General features: G+C 41.7%; 1 protein-coding gene across 1 annotated transcript in view; it reads right to left on the minus strand.

The window, feature by feature from the left end:
* Positions 1–22,165, minus strand: part of PCNX2 (pecanex 2) — a 397,565-nt gene that overhangs the window by 17,244 nt on the left and 358,156 nt on the right. The window contains exons 27-32 of the mRNA XM_066594873.1: positions 19,035–19,135; positions 16,147–16,291; positions 13,602–13,832; positions 3,661–3,935; positions 3,063–3,253; positions 1,184–1,623 (exon numbers count right to left, since the gene is read on the minus strand). Of these exons, the coding sequence (XP_066450970.1) occupies positions 1,184–1,623; positions 3,063–3,253; positions 3,661–3,935; positions 13,602–13,832; positions 16,147–16,291; positions 19,035–19,135 (1,383 nt within the window). The remainder of the gene's footprint in view (positions 1–1,183; positions 1,624–3,062; positions 3,254–3,660; positions 3,936–13,601; positions 13,833–16,146; positions 16,292–19,034; positions 19,136–22,165) is intronic.

Genomic DNA, 22,165 nt, shown 5'->3' on the forward strand with positions numbered 1-22,165 from the left:
ATGAGTTAATATTTTGAAATTAAATTGAAAAATACCTGCCTTTCCCCTTTTGATATATGTTCTGTGTAGTATTGTGAATAAAACAGGGTTAGATGCAGGGGCATAGCTAAAGGTTCATGGGTCTGGGAGCAAAAGTTTATCTTGGGGCCCCCCAACTTCTCTTAACCATTAGATGAAATTTAAAAATCACATCACACTTTTTATATTTACATTTTACACAGCATTCCAACTTTTTTGAAATCGGGGTTGTACGTGGAGAATACTCAGAGGACGCACCCCTTTCCTCTTCACCACTTACTTATCAGCTGTAAGGTGGAGAGTGGGGACAGTGCTTTCTCCTTATTGTCAACTATGCCATTCTATCTTCCAAAATTAATGAAAAGAATGGAAACCACGGAGACACTTTTGGATTCTGTTTGACAATTAAAATCTATGTATCCATCCAGGGTTCTGTCTGAATGTTGTTTTCGGTGATTTAAATGGATCCCCAGGACAGAAAGGCTGAGCACACAGTAAAATGAAGTGTGAACTCTTATGGTATCACCACCTAGAAATACAGCTGTGGAGGGAAGTGCAGGAAAGGGTAGAAGTGAGTATCTGAATATCTGGTCTGAGGCGAGTAAAGGGGTGTTTTGGGGTCTGGTGTCTATAAAGGGGGTTCTATGGTGTCTATTGTATAGAGGTCTGTATTTTTAGGCAGTGCAGTCTAGGGTCTGCATTTTCAAAGTGCTCTAGTACATATTTAGGGAATCTTTTTAGGCTGTCTTTTAAGGCTCTTGAGTCCATTTTTGGGGTGCATTCTAGTCAGGGACCTGTCATTTTTCAGGGAATCTGGTATCTGTATTTTTAGAGAACTTGCTTTGGAGTTCGTAATTATGATCTGATGTGTAGCCTATATTTTTTGGGGGTAGCTCTGAAAGGGATTATATGTACTATTTGTGATACAAATATTGTATGATGGGTGTGTCCTATACAAATGGCTAGAACAAAAAGCTTAAAAATATTTTCCACCCCTTCCTTTGGATTCTCCTTGATTTCCCCTCTTAGAAGTCGGCAAGTATGCTAAAAGTGTACATGTTATATAGACCTGATGAAAGAAATGTACAAATGAGTGAATAATAAAATAGATTTGAAAAGTTAAGAGATTATAGATTTTAAGTTATCTTTTGAACCTTTAACTTACCTCTGTAGATTGATTTGCCACTTTAGAACGTGAGCACACCACGATGTTAACACTACTTGAGGACAGCGTGTCTGCTGTATTATCTCCATCAGCAGCTGAAAGGCCAGACAAAACTAATGCACTTGAAAATCCTTTCTTTCCAAACAAAAGACTCAAAGTAGAGTTGGTCGATGATGTTTGGCTGGACTGATGAAGCTCTCTTGCTTGTTCACGAACATCCCTCTCTGCGGATGCAGGAAAAGCATCAGTGGGACGATAATGGGAGCGAGAGGAATTTGTTAAGCACTGATGGCTAGAAGATAATCTTTTGACATCGTTATAATCATTTGTACAGGTAGGTTGACACTTTTCCATGTTTGGTCCAGAGAGGCTTGAAATAACATGTATTTGGTTTAAGGAGGAATGGGTATAGGCTGATTGACTCCTACATTTTCTTTTTCCTAAAAAATAAAGAAGAAAAAGTATCCGATATTTCATTCATATTATATCAAATATGTAATACAAGTAGGTTACCACCTGGCATGTAAACCACCGGCCAGACCAGTAATTTGACCTGAAAGCTAGTGCATTTATTTATTATTTACCCGCGGTATGAATGGCTGGTAAAAAATAATTGCTACCTCTGTGCACCTCTGGCCGGGTAACAACCAGACCAGCCAGCACTTTCACTTAACCTAAGTTCCATTCCAGATGCCACAGCTGCACTCACAGAAGGCCCTAGACTCTCACCCCTTTCCCCCCTCTATCGGCATCTGCACTGCATACAGTTGAGGAACGCAGAACCTGGGGATAGGAGTGCAAGGTCCTTTGTGTGCACAGCAATGTCCAGAAGTTAAGTGAAAGTGCTGACCAGTCTGGTTGCTGCCTGGCCAGTGCTTAACTAGTTAGGGGCCACTATTAATATTGAGGCCAATAAGGGAGACTAACATTACTTTGGGGGCTATTACTTAATAGCTGTCTATAAATATCTGAAGGGGCTGTCACAGTGCAGAGGGTGCAACCCTATTCTCATTTGCACAAGAAGAGACCAGAAGCAATGGGATGAAACTGAAAGGGAGGAGACACAGATTAGACATTAGAAAAAACTTGTGACAGTGAGGGTGATCAATAAGTGAAAGAGGTTACCACAGGAGGTGGTGAGTTCTTCTTCAATGGATGTGTTCAAACATAGGCTGGACAGACATCTGTCTGGGATGATTTAGTGAATCCTGCACTGAGCAGGGGGTTGGACCAGGTGACCCTGGAGGTCCCTTCCAGCTCTATCATTCAATGATTCTATGAATGAGTGGAACAGGTTGCCATGGTAGTTGGTGAGTTCTCCCTCAATGGAAGTCTTCAGAGGCTGGACAGACATCTGTCTGGGATGATTTAGTGATCCTGCCTTGAGCAGGGGGTTGGACCTGATGACCATGTCACAGTCCCAGTTCTCTCCGCTCTTGGTCCCACCAGCACTTTTAGGTCCATATACCTGAAGTCTCAAGATTGATGTACTACCCAGCTTGACTGGTGTAGGGGTTACCCTGAAACGCGTACCTTCTGCTGATTTTACTTTGTTTGATAAAAGAGAAGTTGGATATTTCATACTATTGTCTTATGACTTTTATTGGAGAGCGGCACCAAGATACCAGTTTTTGTTTTTGTATATCTAGTCCACACACTGTTGGTTTGCAAACCTGGTTGGCAGCACCTCCATTGCCTATTTTTCGCAACCCTTCCCAAGGCTTTTTGATTGCTGTTTACATATCTGGGATTCAAGCCTCTGACATTATTGGGTTTGCTCCATCCCTTTCCATTTTTTTTAGAATTTTAAAAAGCTGGATGATCCCCTTTAAGGACATGTGCTTTTTGTTACACTTACATTTAAAAGACAAAGTTGTACCTTTTGTTTGGTGAACTTTATTCTCCTTCGATTTAGTCCCTGAGCCTTTATGACAAGCATTTGATGAGTTTCTAAAGCTCTCACTGGTATTGCTTTCTGAATTGATGGAAACTGACGACAATCCACCCTCACATTCAGGTTCTTCATTAATGCTTCCATCATTATGACTTCTGTCGTAGTCTTTTTTTATCCTGAATTACACAAGTAACATCTAAAATCACTACTGAATTTACTTTCTCTGCTAATGTATTTATTTAAATAAAACAAAACATACACACAAAAAGTGAATGGGACTGCGCAGATATGCATAAAACATGCATATTTAGTGCGTATTTGTGCATAAAATAAACGGTTCCTTCTGTCTTTTCTTGTGTGCATAAATACACAGCACTTATGCATGCAAAAAAATCTTAAGAAGGGCCAAAATACGCCCTAAATAGGCAAGTTTCGGTCTGTGAATACGCTACGTATTCACAGACCGAAAGCCACATATGCCCGCGTGAATAAGCCCTAATAGCTGGAACTAGATGTCGTTCTTTCACATCTTATCCTGTTAGAAATGTTTACTTTGCATATAATTGGGGTTTGCAGTACTTACATAAGCCATTTTGTTTGAAACCATGAAGTAAGAATTTCAAAATTAACTGGTCCACCCAATAATTGGTTGAGTTGATTGTGTGTGCCTTGGTAAGATGTAGTAAGGCGTGATACATATATGGGATAACCCAGAGGTTGGTCACAAGAGGAGTTGATTAAATTTCTTAAAACATGTTTGTTGTTTTGAATGCTGCCTCTTTCATGATCCCGATTTCGGAGAAAGATCAGTTCTTGTTGTTGTCCTGCCCAAAGTCCTCTTACACATTCCTTATTTACCTGCAACAATATAATATAATTATTTATGGCAGCTAAGGTTGGCTATACTAGTAATCCATTCAGTCTACAATACAGTGGTCCCTTGAGTTACGATTGCCTTAGAATACAATATTTCCACAATAAATGTTCTTTTCTGGGCCATTGTAACTTGAAATCACATTTAACATACAATGCCATAGACCAGGGGTGTTCAACCTTTTGGCGTCTTTGGGCTACATTGAAAGAAAGAGGATTGTCTTGAGTCACTAATGAAATGCGTTGGTATTCCGCATGTGGATTTTGCTCACTGAGAGGGCTAGATCCCCATGGGGACTCATGGCAAAGAACGCGGCAGAAAGCCATGGATTTTGCTGCAGTTTGTAGAGACAATATTAACACATGTGAGAATTCCACCCTGTGAACATACACTTAGGGGTTAACTAATCAATTTATATCAAACGACTGCAGACTTTCTCTACTACAAATTTATGCTCAGAACCTACAACCTCGCCGTCCACCATGCCAAACAAGTCTACTTCACCTCTCTCGTCTCCTCACTATTGCACAACCCTAAACGGCTCTTTGATACTTTTCACTCCCTTCTCAGCCCTAAACCGAAGTCCCCTGTGACGGATCTCAGTGCTGTAGAGTTGGCTGTCTACTTCAAAAAGAAAATTGATGACATCCGTTAGGAAATATCTTCCTAATCCCAGACTAGCCCTGACCCTAGTCTTGTCAGCACTGCATCTAGCTCCTGCTCACTATCTGTACTCAGACCAATGACAGAGGAAGAAGTCTCCAAATTGTTTTCCTCTGCTCACCCCACTACCTGCGCTAGCGACCCTCTCCCCTCACACCTCCTACGATCCCTCTCCTCAGTGGTCATCTCCCATCTCACCACTAGATTCAACCTCTCTCTGACCTCTGGCATCTTTCCCTCTTTTTTCAAACACGCCATCATATTCCCACTGCTAAAGAAGCCAACTCTTGATGCGACTGATGCTGCTAACTACCGACCCATCTCTAATCTCTCCTTCATCCCCAAACTATTAGAACGCCTGGTTTACTCCCGCCTCGTAAGCTATCTATCACAGAACTCTCTCCTCAAACCCCTACAGTCTGGCTTCCGACCCCTACACTCAACAGAAACTGCCCTTACAAGGGTATCAAACAAACTCCTGACAGCCAAATCAAGGGGCTATTACTCCCTACTGATCCTCCTCAACCTCTCCACTTATTGTTGCCCTCACCCAGTCCCACCTCCATTATTGCAACTCGTTGCTGATCGGCCTCCCCTGCTCCAGACTCTACTCTCTCCAATCCATCCTGAATGTGGCAGCCAGGCTCATCTTTCTGTCCAGCCGCTACTCAGACGCCTCTGCCCTGTGCCAGTCACTGCACTGGCTGCCCGTCAAATACAGAATTCAATTTAAACTCACTACCTTCATCCATAAAGCCCTCCACAGTGCAGCGCCACCCTACATTGCCTCCCTCATCTTAATCCATCACCCAGCCTAGGCTCTCCGCTCTGCTAACAAAACTAGACTGCACACCCCTCTAATTCGAACTTCTTATTCCTGCCTCCAAGACTTCTCCAGAGCAGCACCAGTCCTCTAGAACGCACTACCAAAGGCAATCCTTGCAATCCAGGACTCACAAAACTTCAGGTGTGCTCTAAAAATGCACCTCTTCAGGGAGGTATACCGCATTCCCTAAACAAACCCCTCTGTACGCAACCTGATAACATGCTCCCTGACCTATTGACTGCAATCCCTGCTAGCCATCCTCAACTGCCCCTGCAGTTATACCGATTCTGCCGTCACACGACTAAATGTCTGACCATTGTCTATGTGTATAGCATCCCTCGCTCTCCATCTCGCCAGACCGTGCACATCTCCAGCCCCTTTACCTTCTGTATTGCCCCATTATTTGTAGTATGCAAGCTCGTTGGAGCAGGACCCTTACCCCTATTGTTTCCATCAACTGATTACTACATGTAACTGTGGTTCTGTAATTTTTGTACTTTTGTCTTTCTGTATTCCCCCGTCTTTGTAAGCACTGCGGAATATGTTGGCGCTATACAAATAAAGATTATTATTATTATTATATCCACCTGAGACACAGAGGCTTACAGCACTGAACTGAGGACTACTAAATTAATCCAGATGGGGTAGCTGAGCTAGCTCATCTACTATACTGTCTGCATTGGGCCACACACTCATTAACTCACACAGACTCACTCACAGTACTACTGCCAGGCACTGGACGCTGGCCTACCTGCAACCCGAAAGAGAATTAGAGAGGGGTAGGAAGAGGCGAAGCTAACAACAGTGCTGGGCAGCTTGCTACTGCTCCACTGAGTATGTCCCAATGCTTCTAAGTGTGCAGTGTGTCACATGATCAGCACAGCCTGGAGGTGGGACTACTAAGCACTGGACTAATGAGAGAGCTCACTGGTTTAGACTCAGCCAGCATGTCTCTCTTCTGCATAGTGATGCACTTACAACTTGGAGCAGTAACAGCAGCAGCTGAAATGTACGTGGCCACCCTCTGGCTCCTCCTCCTTGCGTGTTAGTACCTCCGTACTCCATTACTTCACAGTCACACACAGTAGTAGCTGGATAGCTGAGCCAATGTTTCTTATACACAGGGCTGGCTGCATGTAGTTGTCACTGACAGCAACCAGCCCAGTGTATTATGAAGTTTAGCAGCTGGCCAACAGAGTGGTCAGCCATCAGGAATTTTCCCATGTGGGCCAGAAATTCCCCTGTGGTCCAAGGGTTGCATGCGAGCCATGGGCCACAGATTGGACACCCCTGAAATAGACAATCCAGATCTGTGGTACATGTGATTAGTTAGAAGATCGACCTATTTAGCATTGACATTTCACTAGTAAAACTCCTGTATTACTAGTGTGCATGCAGACTGACTAACCAGTAACATCTCTCTTTACAGTACGGTGCAGTACTATATGTCCTGTATTGCACTTTCCTGTGCCAAGATGAGCTGCTCCTTTGGACACCAAATGAGGGTGGCTTCACTGTATTTTTGGTACACTATGTGTACTGCACAATATCCTGAAGATGCTTCTTTCCTCACCATTAGTCATGGGCAATTATTGAAATAATCGGTTTAGGTCGGGATACGCCCCATTTTCCAAAAATAATTGAAAATCATGCTGAACCGATCTGATTTTGCAAAAATCGTTCCAATTACGACAAGCAACACTAATTACCATAAGTAAGCTCATAGGTAAGGGCTTGCTTTTCTTGGGTTATCTTAGGGTTCTTGAAAACCAATTATTCATTTTCCATGGCATCACTGAATTGGTCACCTCAGAACAACCTAATACTGTAACTTGAAGGATCTCTATATATTGCATTATACAGCAAGTCATTTTATAAATGAACGTAAGTGAAATAATGGGTGATGTTTCTACAGGATGGTGTAGAACTGTGGATGTTTGAAACATTGCATTATACATTGCCTCATAGAGAAAATGCAACCTATGAAGATTTTGTGACAGCATTATGCAATTTTCAGGATATGTTCAGACAAACAAGATATGCAAATAGTTGCCGTATTAGGCCAATTACGTGATCTGAGAGCATGATTAAAGAAGAAAATCATTTTGTGAAACTCTTTGGTGATGTCATGCCCATGAAAACTGCTTTGTGGCTGGATAAAGATGAAGGAGTGAAGATGCCTCTGAGATGCCATCAAAAGTAATTTCAGCAAATGAAGGGTGTTTACTAACGGTTTTACCATGTACAGCTGGTTGGCCTTTACATCGTAATGCGGCAGAAACTAAATGGGATGACACAACCGTGGATCAAATTTGGAGGTTGTGGTCAGCAGTACGAAATATGCACCATCGTTGTAGGACTGGAGCACTGAGAAGAACGTCACAATGCAGAAGCGTTAGTGTGGGAGTCTTTTTACCTGGAGCAAACATATAGTCTAGTGACCCCTAATCTGAAATTTTGCTGCTCTGTTTGACGCCCACACCACCGATTTCATCCTTGATACTAGCTTATCTGCTACCTGAAGCATAAGGTGGCGAGAAGCCCCCCATGAATTTTCTGAACAAATGTAACCACTGTATGTGTATGTGCCTTCATTGGGTTCTACTACCCATACAATGCTTTAAAATCTGTTGAATATAATATAAAATAAGATAAAGGGGTGAACTCCTAAAGTATAGCTTCTCAATGCTCCATTGCTTACAATGACATCACTCCAATGATGACGTGTCAGTTTGACATGCTGCCAATTACTAGCCACGGCATGAGATCAGTGAGGTTGACAGACCATTGCATTAATCAGGAAAACCAAGGATGGTGGAACACTGATAAACTTTTTCTGAAGAAACGGCTGCGTCCCTGAAACACATTGTGCAGGGTTACTAATTAACCAATAAAGAGGATTTGGGTTAAACCTTTCACCTTAATGCTGCTTACATTATGAGGGTAGTGCCTGCAGTCCATAATTTTTCTCCTTTTCATGGTCAAGCATTTCTATGCCCCATTACACATGGTGACAGTATTTGGACCGGCAGCACCTTAACCATTTGTGAAGAAAACACTCTCATTATCTGGAACACATCCTTAACCGCTTAAGGACCAAGCTGGTTTGTACCTTAAGAACCAGACACTTTGGTAGTTTTACTGCCCTATTTTTTTTCCTTTAGCTACCAAAATTATTTTTGCTGTGTTTTTTTCCCCGTGATATAGAGGGCTGTTTTTAATATTTTTTTCACTGGCTTTTTTTCCTGTTTTTTTGTTTATTGGGGGTAAAAAGCTAAAAAAAAGTTTTTTTTAAAAAATTTATAGTTATTGCTTTTTTAATTAGTATATTTACACTAAAATAAAGTATGGGAACGGGTTCCTCATTTTGTTTTGGATGTTTTGCTATATAACATGTATGGTTTTGGTTTACAGGGCGCATACAGCGACGGTTTTGGTTGGCGCCGGCTTTGGGTTATTTTGTTTCTTATGTCTATATTGTTCTTGTATTCTGTAATTTTTATTTTCTGATGTATATAATTATGTTTTTGACTATCTATGCCCCCCATGACGTCATATAAGACCTCCTGGGGGACATTCATGTTTTTTGTTTTTTTTTTATTTGCCATTTTTTTTTGCATCCATAGGAGCCTCAGTTACAGGGAAAAACATCCCCTGTAGTGACATTAGTCACTGGCAGAGGTGATATGGGTCTTCTGGGACCCTGTAGCTCTTCTGTAGCAGGAAATCCCGGTGGTCACGTGAAACCCGGGCTCCCGTAGTAGAAGTTAAACTTCTGCTTTCACTTTTCACTCATTGAGCGCTGTGTCCTCCGGGTTATCAGCTGTTACTAACAGCTGACAACCCGATCTGCCTCTGATTGATTGCAGAGCAGGAGGCTTAAATCCCTGCCATAAATTTACATACAGCTGGGCTTTAAGCCCAGGACCAGACGCCGTAAATTTACAGTGCCTGGTCCTAAACGGCTTAATAGGAGGCACTCCACCTCCTTTTCTATTAACAACATAGGCTATGCTAAGATCTACGCTGGAATCTACATTTGGAGGTTCTGTTGCAGATCCGGCACAAAATGTGAGAAGAAAAAGTCTTTCATGAAGGACTTTTTTGTTCGGTAAAATTCCGGACAGCTGAACAAAAAGCAAACTGATGCCATGAAAGTCAATGGGGTCTTTTTGGTTCCCTCATAAGACAAATGTGTTAAGCCAGGGGATTCCTTTTTACTGTTCCCATAACAGAGCAGGTAAATGGAACCACCACAGATGTGAACATAACTTATAATACTGGAGTTGAAGAAGTACTGATGGAGGCATACAAGAGGTCAGAGGAGATCCCCATAGCTTGCCCACTGTCGTCAGAATTATCTGAAGGAATCCTGTTCCATCTAAATCCCCAGTTTTGCACTATGAAAATTCCCCTCACCATCTTGCCTATGACTATAACTCTGCTATAAACCGGGACTTGTGTGCGGATTGTATATCTCTGTTGTAGTTCACTAAGCAAGGAAAGTATAAGAATAGGGATTTATTTTTTCCTTCTAGGTTCAATTTCTTCTATCCAACACTCTGTTAATTGTACATTGTGGATAAAAGAGTCTTTGTTACCACCCCTTGGTCTTTTTAAGTATAACAATTCCAAGTGGTCTTATATAGGAATCCGCACAAGTTAAAGAGATTGCATCAAAATTGCAAGTTATCCCCTAAACATAGGATAGAAAATAATTTAATGATTGGTGGGGGTATCACCTCTGAAACCCTTGCCAATTTTGAGAATGAATGTACTGTTGTAGTGGAAATTCACTATATCTATATTCTCTGGACAGTGGACCTCTGTAGTGGACAGTGGACCTGTTTTTATATGTTAAGCATTCTGTATACCAAATGACAGTACTTTTCCATTGTTGTTTGTTTTCCTACAAATATAGATATATATTCTTTTATGTATCCAATGTATTCACTTCCTTATATGTAAAAATGTTGAAACTTTCCATTCCCCAAACTCTGTAAACAAATCTAGCAGTTAGTAACTTTAGCAGGGGTACATCAGACATAAATAACCGCAGTCTGAACCATTACCGCTTCTAGCTACCGCAATAATAACCCAAGCAGTTTTACTGGAAACTTATGCAAATAACATGGGGAATTTATGCAATTAATAGTTCAAGCTGTAATGTCCAATCATATCGGAGGAACCACACGTGGGTCCAAGACAACCCACTCATCTCGTCCTGCTACCACATGATGGCCAATAACAGATGACCGGAGGATGGAAGAATTTCAAGATGCTTATCCAATAATTAAACAATACGTTGTATCTATGTAATCTTTGACCTGCCCAGATGGGCAGATATGTTAAACTCTTTAAAAGAGGCTGCGCGCCCAACAATAAAGCAGAATTGAGGAAGCTTATACATGCTGAACCTGTGTCAGTGTGAAATCTTCTTATGCACATAATCAATTCATAATTAATCTGGAAGGGTATAAACATTCCTAATTGAGTAGGCCGTGGACGCAAAAAGGAAATCCACAACACTGTGACCCTCCTCCTTACTGTGGGGTTACCCTCCACAGTGAGGAGGAGACTGAATGGAGTGCTGGTCGCTCAAGTGCATTGGTGCTGCATTTACTGTCAATGGGACAGCAGAGATACCTGATTGGCACCTGCTCAGATAAATATGTCAGCCCCAATGACATGAATGAAACGCTCACAGTGCATGCTCAACCAGCGCTCCATTCAGAGTGATATCACTGTGGAGGGAGAAGAGAATCCACTGATCAGCAAATTATCTCCTATCCTGTGGACATGAGCCAAACTTGCAATTTTGGAACAACCCCAACAATAACTTAATATAAACAACTCATTAGATTATGTGAAAGCACAACAGAAGGGCGATGGATTAATGTACCAGATAACTTCCTATTTGTTAATATCTTATGACGTTTTCTGACAAACTTTCCCAGCAGTTCCTTACAAATCACTATATATTCAAGACAGGTATAATGGGTAATTAATGTAAACATGTAAGAGCGGTATCCGCAGGTAAGCGGACTAAGGCCAGTCTCATATATACACTGAAACTTCCGGTTGGAGGTTCCGCAGTAGATCCCTTTAGGCAGTTTCTGTGGTGGGGTCCATTTAACAGCATCACACAGACTTAGAAGCTGACTAGAAACTAAGCATATAAATGAGCATATAAAGGTAGGTAAATGTGAGCTGCTCAGAACTGAGATCACATGACCATCGTAAAAAGCTGGGAGTTACAGATAGAAAGGAATAACTAAGCAAGGTAATACTAGCCCACTTATATATACTGGGGGGATAGCTACATAGTGAGTGATATCATCACAGGAGTGGCCCTTTAACGCGTCAGTTTCAGTTTGTCTGATATAGATTCATCTGATTTCACATGGGTGATACACTTTCACACTTGCCGCATCGCGGCCTAAAAACGCGTGAAAATGCAACCAAGGAAGCTGATAATGCGGATAACTCACATGACTACACAGGGACCACTTTAGAGAGCTCATTTCAGTGCTAGCTTTGATCTTGCAAAAAGGATTGAAGGATGGAAAAAAAGACGGAAGGGCGGATGGAAGGACGAAAAAAAACGGAAAGAAGGATGTAAAAAAGGTTGGAAAAAGGACGGAAGGACACGAAAAAGGATGAAAAAACAGTAAAAAGGATAAAAAGATGGACAGAAAAAAGGATGGATGGAAAAAAGGATGGAAGGACGGAAAGAAAGGAAGACAAAAAAAAGGATTTTTCAGACTTGGTGGCATAGCAACCTGAGCAGGGGGATTGAAATAGGGATGGATGGATTGAAAGAGGGATGGATGCAAAGAGGGATGGATAGATGGATGCAAAGAGGGATGGATAGATGGATGCAAAGAGGGATGGATGGATGCATGCAAAGAGGGATAGATGGATACAAAGACGGATGGATGGATGCAAAGACGGATTAATGGATTGTAACAGGAATGGATTAATTGATGAATGGATTGAAAGAGAGATGGATGGATGGATGCAATGAGGAATGGATGCATGGCTGGATGTAAAGAGGGATGGCTGGATGCAAAGAGGGATGGATGGGTGGATGCAGAGAGAGAGAGAGAGACCAATTTAAGGACTCTTTTCTGTAGGCAGGGTTTTCAAATTCCGTCACTAGCAAAACATGTTCTATCATTGCTGACAGTCAATGGCTGTCTGCTGCACGGAGCGACGGAGCACCGCGGCAGGGTCCAGGAGGGCTCTGGTTAGGTATTAAGTCTTTTTTGGATGGATGGATGGATGGATGGACAGATGGATGGATTGAAAGAGGGATGGATGGGTATAGGCAAAGACAGATGGATAGGTTGAAAGAGGGATGGATGGGTATATGCAAAGACAGATGGATGGATGCAAAGAGGGATGGATGGATAGATGGATGGATGGATACAAAGAGGGATATGGATGGATGGATGGAAAGAAGTATGGATGAATGGATGCAAAGAGAGATGGATGTATGCAAAGAGGGATGTATGTATGTATGCAAAGGGGGATAAATGAATGCAGGCAAATAGAGAGGGATGGATGGATGCAAAGAGAGAGGGATGGATGGATAGATGCAAAGAGAGAGGGATGGATGGATGCAAAGAAGGATGGATGGATGGCTGGAGAGAGAGAGAGAGAGACAGACAGACAGACAGACCAACCAATCAGAGGACTCTTTTACTGTAGGGGTTTTCAAATCCCGTCACTAGCGAAACAAGTTCTATCACTGCTGACAGTCGATGGCTGTCTGCACGGCGCAACAGAGTACTGCGGCAGGGACCCGGAGGGCTCCGGTTAGGTGAGTATTAACTTTTTTTCTGTACTGCTGCTAGTGCTGCCGTTTAGCACTGTCGAAAACGTGGTACTAAAGTTGACTTCAATGGGTGATGCTCGGCTGAAAGCGGCCAAAGAAAGAACATGCATTGCTGTCGAAATGCAGTGTTGAAGACACTGCATATTGACACTTGTGTGAGCAGCCCCATTGAAAAGAATGGGAGCGTTATACACATCTGTGTGAGGTCGGCCTGTGACTTTTTTATATGCCTTATTATATAGTTTCTAGTTAACCTAATAATTATAAAGCAGCCATCCCCTTATCACCTCTAAGATGTTATGGAAAACACGTAATTTGTACCTTGATGACTTTGAAATTGAGGTAGCTTTTGTGCAGCATGATGACGCTGTATTCATCATTTCCATCTTCTACAACATGTCTCAAACTGAGCAATTCTTTCTTGTTAGACAGGATAGCAGACCTCCACGCAGGATCCTTCTCATCACAAATTACAATCTTTTCTCCAAATGTCTTGATTGCTTCATAAAGTGCAGGATGATCTTCATATTCTTCTGGGCAAGCAAACTGGCTCTGTTGCGCACACGAAGAAATATTATTTTTCTCAATTTGGTTCTATGTTGGACATTTACAGAAATAGGCAAACTATCAATTCTGATTCCAGAATGCATGATGTGCTGTTGGGCCTTTTTTATAGACAGCACCAGATGTCCTCCTATTTTATTTTTCCACTGTTCGCCACAAGAAAGCACCAAAGCATCAAACCCTGTCCGATCTTCCCTAGCATCACTGCACTTCCAAACACTTCCATGATGCCAGCATGTCCAAATGGATACTTTATTACATCCCAAACATGTACAAAAAAATGCATTGTTTTGGTTGCTATGAACTATAATCATGAAAAAGCTTCATAGTAACCAAAACATTGCATTTTTTGTACCTGTTTGGAATGTAATAAAGTATCCATTTGGACATGCTGGCATCTTGAAAGTGTTTGAAATCATTTTTTATGATGGTTGCTTTTTTTATTGATTTCTTTTTTGTAGCATTTCTTGATCACACATAGGCTTTATATTTGGCTTTTTTTTCTCCACAAAAGCTTATGAAAAAAGCCAGAAAAATTCCATCCAGAGCATGTTGCAATTTTAAAAAAACTCTATAAACCCCCCAAAATGATGCAAAAGTGAGAAACAACGTCACTGCACTGCTCTGCCTTTTATAATTCCCAGATACCTACTGCACACTGATGAGGGGCGAAAACCCAGAAATAGCTGTCTGTATATGCTATTCTTAGGCTTACAATTCCCAGTCATTGTTATAAGGCTTGTTTAAAAAGTCTCACATTGGCTTGCAGGAATGCTACCTTCCAATATGTGGAACTTCAGAGATATTGTTCCATCTTACCATTTGCATATTTCCCATAGGAGCATAGATGAACTTATAAGTCTCCTCTCACACCTTGTAGGTGCTCTAGGAGAAACAATACCCTTCTTGACCCACATCTCTACGCCTCTCACTAGACAAGCCAGAAACTTACTGCACACTTTCTTTTCTTTTAAATTTCATAGCTTTTGTTATTTTAAGTGTAACTACCTGCAGATTCTGCTATGGATCTGTGAGTAAGGGTTGCTATGCACAAGAAAAGATAGTATTTGACGTATCTTTCTTGCACATAGTTTGCCTTCCTGCTCTCTTTTTACCTGTGCGCAATAGTCCAAAATTTGAACTGTGAAGTAAAAAAGAATTTTCACTGGTTCATGCGCTAATACGCTCCATAGCAGCAAGAGTATTTGTTTATGCGCCCATCTGTTTTATCCCTAACCCACAGCAAAACTCCAAGAGATTGCAGACAATACATTGACCACTAGTGTTTTTTTGTGTTTTTGTTTTATACTTTTTGCTACATGTGTATAGCATTGCTATGCTAGTTAACCCAATAAGGCTGCTTGTGTACTTTTTGTTTCAACAATTTGGATAAGTTGCAGATTTTGACTTTTCTATTGAAGTCAACACAGAAAATCTGCAACAAATCTATGGCCTATCTGCAGTAAAAGTTTGAATGCTGCTAATTTAAAATCCTTACTGTATATCAATTTACACTGCAGATTTTTTACACAGCATGTGAATGAGTTATCTGCAAATTCCATCCACTGTGCTGCTATTTAGAGATGCTCGCGTCCTCATTATTCGAGTCGAGCTTTTCGTAACATTTGAGAGCTCTATTCGAGCAACGAACCCTATTGACTTTAATGGGAGACTCAAGCATTTTTGTATGTGACCCGCAGGTTGCTGAGCTCTTTTTTCTCTCTCTCTCTCTCTCAAAACTGGGGCGGGGTCGAACGCAGTGTGATGCTCGCTCGAGTGGCAAGCACCATCAAGTATGCTAATACTCGAACGAGCATCAAGCTCGGCAGAGTACGTTCGCTCAACTCTACTGCTATTGTAATATGCTTCGTATTTTCCACTTTCAAATCTGCAGTGGAAAATATGCAACATATCATCCCCATGTAAAAGTACTTTTAAACAGTTTTCTAAGGGCTTCTACAGGTAGGCATATGTGCAACTATGCATGCCGCTACAGAGCGTAGTTGCACATGCATCAAGGCCTTTTTTTTGACCATTGAAACTCTATGCTATAGCGCACTGGTTTGAAAAAAAAAGTAGGAAGATAGGTTCTGCCTTATCTTTCTTGCACGTAATATTAACGCACGAGAATCCCGAGAGTGGAAAGAAAATTATTGAACTCAGTGGAACTCAAGGCCGCATAATGAGACTAAAACACGTCCATCCGTTTAAGCCCTAAATGTATATCCCCAGTACGTTTAAGGCAGTCATGTCCCAAAGCATTATAAAACAAGTAGTAGTACTCTATACATTACATTTATACCTGATGCAGCTTCAAGGCCATTCGAATTGCTGGAGAAACAACAGTGTGTAATAAGTCCATGTCTGCAAACACCCATTCTTCTTCTTTGGAGATTTGATAATGCCCTTTAAACAGGGAATGTAGTCCATGAAGAAATGCATCCAAACTACAATAATAATGCAGGAAATGATCATTTAAGCCAGACTCTTACTTATTGCCTTCAGCGAATGTAACATTGTTTAAACTAGTATACATAGGGTAGACAAAAATAAGGAAACACCAAAGCTGTAGTCGGCTTCTTTTTCATCACAACCCTATGCAAGGATTGTCTATCTCTGTCACTCAACACACCTTTTCGTCCATGCTGGTGTTTGTCGGATGCGGTTCTTCCAGTCTTACTGTATGTGGTCATAATCTTGGATACTGTGCCTCATGATGCAGCAGAAATGTCTGCTACCTTTGTTACAGAGGTATCACCATACGGGCCCCAACAATTTGATCGCTTTAGAATTCCATCAGCTCTGCCATGATTCTCTCATTACTGCGTAGAATGCTGTCCCAAAGACAAAAGACGCTTACAACGTGTTGGCGCTGTAATAAAGATCATTGCATCACGCAACAACTACAGCTCTGCCTATTAACTCTGCTGTAGTACACATGTATGGATCCCGGACCATTAGGAAGGACCCACATGGGATTTTAATCATTAGCACTGAGCTGCCCTTTTGATATAGTTAAAATTTACTGGTAGTATTGTGAAATATGATTTATAATCCCAGGTAACTTAAGGCATGCAATTCCTATGGCGTTTCCATATTTTTGTCTACCCTCTGTATCTTCTACTGAAACATACTCTTCTTACTTCCCCTGATATATCTTACAGCTGTACCACAGATTTGGGGGGGAATGGATTTCTCTGTCCTGCAAACTGATAGAAGAGGCAGAATTTTTATGAAATCTAAGACTATATACTCATAAAAACCTCAAAGCTGCATCAGGATTGTGTTCTGTTTTGTCTCACTATTGATTGGATACAGAGGCGTAACTAGAAGCTCTTCGGCTCCGAAGCAAAATCTGTAACACAGCCCCCTACCTACCAATGTGCTATTTATAATACTAGTGTCTTATGTGATAGATTTGCTTTTTGGCCCCCTAATGCTCCAGGGCCTGGTAGCAACTGCTACTCCTGCATCCTTTATAGCTATGCCCTGATTGGATAAGTGGTTTCTATTTTCTATTGCTGTGTGACCTTCATGGGTTTTCTTTTTACATTTTTCCAGTGCAAACCTACTATAAATGTCCTTTAATATGTTTTTTGATTTATAGATATGCTTGCTGCCATTTTGTAACGCTACTGATTTCTGTTATCAGCCAGAGCTCTCACTCCCTATTTGTTTAATGGTTGGCCTTGTTTTTCATTAAAGGGATCTTCTAAGTAAATGCAGCTGGGCAGTCCGGTGGCAGGTCAGATTGACTCCTTTTGCTGCATTTTTTTTCAAAAAGGCCCGCCATTCCAGCCGCCTGTGATGTGGATGATATAGCTGCCGTCATCCACCCACTGCTCTATGGATGGCTACCGGCGCATACACAGATAAGCCATCCCATTTGTGGACAGATGTCTGTGCGTGTGCTGAGATTTCAAAGCGGTGTATGGATGACACCAACTACATTATCATTTTTCTATTCGTTTTGTATATCCAAGGCCACTTTCACATTGCAGTATTTTAGTCTCTCTTTTGCATTGTTTGCATACCAAATAGTGGCCTAAATGCTTAAACTCATAACACGTACCATTCTAGATATTTCACTCAGGAAGCTGTTCAAATTTCAAGAATTTTTATCGCAACTTGATAGCGAACCTACTCGTTTCGAGTAATTACTCGATCGAGCACCGCGATTTTCGAGTACTTCTGTACTCAGGTGAAAAGATTTGGGGGGCGCCGGGGGGCGGGGGGAGGCGTGGCGGAGCGGGGGGTAGCAGCGGGGAACAGGGGGGAGCCCTCTCTCTCCCTCTCCCCCCCACTCCCCACTGCAACCCCCCACTCACCCACGGCGCCCCCCGAATCTTTTCGCCCGAGTACGGAAGTACTCGAAAATCGCGGTGCTCGGGCGAAAAAGGGGCGTGGCCGAGTACGCTCGCTCATCTCTAGTAAATATCTGTTCGAAAATTATTACTGCTTTCAATCATGAGGAAACAGCATATGTATTAAATGCTAATATGGTATCAATATATTACATTTAAAAATTATTTAAAGGGGTTGTCTCGCGAAAGCAAGTGGGGTTAAGCACTTCTGTATGGCCATATTAATGCACTTTGTAATATACATCGTGCATTAAATATGAGCCATACAGAAGTTATTCACTTACCTTCCCTGCGCTGGCGTCCCCGTCTCCATGGCTCCGTCTAACTTCAGCATCTAATCGCCCGATTAGAGGCGCTTGCACAGAAGGGTCTTCTGCCTTCGGGTCTGTCCGGCAGCAGCGGCGTTCTGGCTCCGCCCCCTTCTACGCGTCATCGCGTAGCCCCGCCCCGTCACGTGTGCCGATTCCAGCCAATCAGGAGGCTGGAATCGGCACACGTGACGGGGCGGAGCTACGTGATGACGCGTAGAAGGGGGCGGAGCCAGAACGCCGCTGCTGCCGGACAGACCCGAAGGCAGAAGACCCTTCTGCGCAAACGCGTCTAATCGGGCGATTAGACGCTGAAATTAGACGGAGCCATGGAGACGGGGACGCCAGCGCAGGGAAGGTAAGTGAATAACTTCTGTATGACTCATATTTAATGCACGATGTATATTACAAAGTGCATTAATATGGCCATACAGAAGTGCTTAACCCCACTTGCTTTCGTGAGACAACCCCTTTAATTAATCGATTTAAATGAATGACAACTTATATGTAAAAGTCACCTGAAAGGCATGTGATGTGCTGCTGCAAGTAGTCTTCTGCCCAAAATACACAGTCCGAAGGAAAGAGTTACCAAAAAAGAGTCTTCGTCGGTGTTTACCTTCTGAAATACATTATTAGTAACAGAGACTGGTATCAAATAGTTACATATTTCCATAAATAAATACAGCAGAATATTTATAATTTAATTATATCATAAAAATTTCTGTCAAGACTAAATACAGTCTAAATGGGGCTTAAAGCCCCATCTAAATGGCGCTTAAAGCCCCATTTAGATGGGACAAATGTCGGGCAAACAATGCCTGACACTCGTCCCCGCACATACACGCTCCCGTGCTCCTGCTTGTATCGCTGGCCCACAGCGGGGTGGCATGAGCAGATATCAGTTCTCTCCCTTGCCCCATTCCATTCAGTTAACATAGTGGCCGTTTAATACTGAACGGCTTGTATTTACACTGCACTGTCATAGTTAAACTACTATCAGATGTGATTTCCCTCAATGTATCTCCTTGTTTGTTTGTGACCTAATCTCCTAATTTTTAGGTGGTCTCTTTCTAACTGGTCCACAATTCACCTACTTTCTAGAGGACACAAACAACACTTCCTTTCTGTGAGTTCTTCCTTTGGAATTGCCTAAAGAAAGTTGTGGTCAAGTATTTTTTCAACCCCCTAGCTTCATACACTTACACTCTCAGATTCCTGCCAAATTAAAAATGGAACACACCAGGGCTGGTCCCGTTCTCCTTTAGGCCGCCTGTCCACGGGCGTGGCAGAATATGGAGCATCTCGTTATTGCTCTTCAGAATAATCTAAACATCCAAGGCATAAATCTTCTCACAAAGAGCCAGATATACTATAAAATTATATAACACATGTTAGTTCTGGCAGGTTACCTACAGTTTCTCAATTTATGAATGCAAGGACTGTAGTATTAATCCTCCAGGCTACCCAGAATGTATTGGAAAATCTGGCAAAATTGCATGGGATCATAACAGCTCCTATCTACGTGTACACAGATCATTTTTATTCAAGTATAGCACCTTTTTAAATCCCTCCATGCTGCAGATACAGGATCCTGTCGGACAATCCATAAAAATAGAGTGCACTTCCCACAATAATTAGTATCTAAATATTTGGACAAAGGAACATCCTTAGTTCTTGCAACTGACTCCCTACTTGCAGTGAAATGCAGATAAACAATAAATGAAAAAGCTCAGCACTCCAGGGGATTGACTACTTATACAATTACTAGTAATAAGGAGCATTCACTTACTTCACAGTGGGGTCTCAGATGAGAACACTAGAGGGAGGGCCACTCTGGACTTAGTATTAAGAAACCAGACCGAATAATGGGGGTGCAGGTTGAGGGGGAAACTTGGGAAATAGTGACCACAATATAATTAATTTTCAGCTGTCATTCAATAAGAAACCTTATCAGGGAACAACAAAAAACTAAACTTTAGTAAAGCAAAATTTGATCAGCTCAGAACTACTATCAGTAACATTAATTGGGACAACATCCTCAACAATATCAGTACAGAGGACAAATGGGAAAAGTTTAAAAAGATCCTAAATCACCTCATGTGAGCAGTTCATACCCTTAAAAAAAAAAGAATCACAAGTAGAAAGAAACCAATGTGACTCGATAAGACGGTAAGGGTGGCAATAAACGAAAAAAAGAAAGCATTTAAACTATTAAAACAGGAAGGCAGCGAAGAAGCGATAAAATCATACAGGAAAAAAACTAAATATGTAAAGAAAAGATTAAAATAGTTAAGGAAGAGGCAGAAAGATTGATCGCCAAAGAGAGCCAAAATAACCCTAAACTATTCTTCAACTATATTAACAGAAAACGGATTTGCACTGAGAGCACTGGGCCTTTAACGAATAATGCCGGAAAAATCATAGAAGACAATGGGGAGAAGGCAAATCTATTAAATGGCTTCTTTTCAAGTGTATTTACGAACAAAAAGGAAATGTCACACGAGATGCAGGGGAATAAAATGAACCCCCTGCTACATATTGCATACCTAACACAGGAGGACGTGCAGACCTGGTTAAAGAGGATTAAAATCGATAAATCGCCGTGTCTAGATGGAATACACCCAAGGGTTCTAAGGAAACTAAGTGATGTGATAGCTAGACCACTATTTCTTATATTTATGAACACTATCAAGACCGGAGTTGCACCATTGGATTGGCACATTGCCAACGTGGTTCCAATTTACAAAAAGGGGTCCAAAAGAGAGCCTGGTAACTACAAGCCAGTAAGTCTCACTTCAATAACTGGAAAAAATATTCAAGGGGTTTCTGAGAGACGCCATCCTAGAATACCTCAAGGAGAACAACGGAATAACTCCTCACCAGCATGGGTTCGATGAGGGGTCAATCATGTCAGACCAATCTGAACAGCTTCTACAATAAAGTAAGTTCTAAGCTGGACCTGGGAGAGGCTATTGATCTCATATATCTGGATTTCTCTAAAGCATTTGACACTGTGCCGCATAATAGGTTTATATATAAAATGAGGCAGCTAGGTCTGGGCAAAAACGTATGTATCTGGGTAAAGAACTGGCTCAGAGATAGAAAGTAGAGGGTGGTAATAAATGGTTAGTGCTCCTATTGGGCCACCATCGCTAGTGGGGTGCCACAGGGCTCAGTACTAGGCCCCATTCTGTTCAATATATTTATCACTCCTAAAAGGACATTTGTACACTTCTGAACAAAATATATAAAAAATATATCCAGAAATTGTGGCTCACGCTACACCTCTATTGTAGAAGGGATCAGTCAAATGAATCTAATGAGCTTCTACGAGGAGGTAAGTTCTAGACTGGACCGGGGATAGTCACATGGATGTCACATTTCTTGATTTTTCCGAAGTATTTGAAACTGCAGCATAAAATAATAATAATCTTTATTTATATAGCGCCAACATATTCCGCATATATAAAAGGAGATTGCTTTGTCAGGGCAAACATATATGTAAGTGGGTAACTGGTAAGATAGAAGAGAAAACACAGGGATCTGCTATCTTGGACCTAATTCTTACCAACCACTGAGGAAATGGGTGAGGAAATAAGGGTAGTTAGGACCTTAGGAGGCAGCAATCATGCTATCATTGAATTCTGGA

The sequence above is a fragment of the Eleutherodactylus coqui genome, chromosome 3 (genome assembly GCF_035609145.1).
Source record: "Eleutherodactylus coqui strain aEleCoq1 chromosome 3, aEleCoq1.hap1, whole genome shotgun sequence".
Lineage (NCBI taxonomy): Eukaryota > Metazoa > Chordata > Amphibia > Anura > Eleutherodactylidae > Eleutherodactylus > Eleutherodactylus coqui.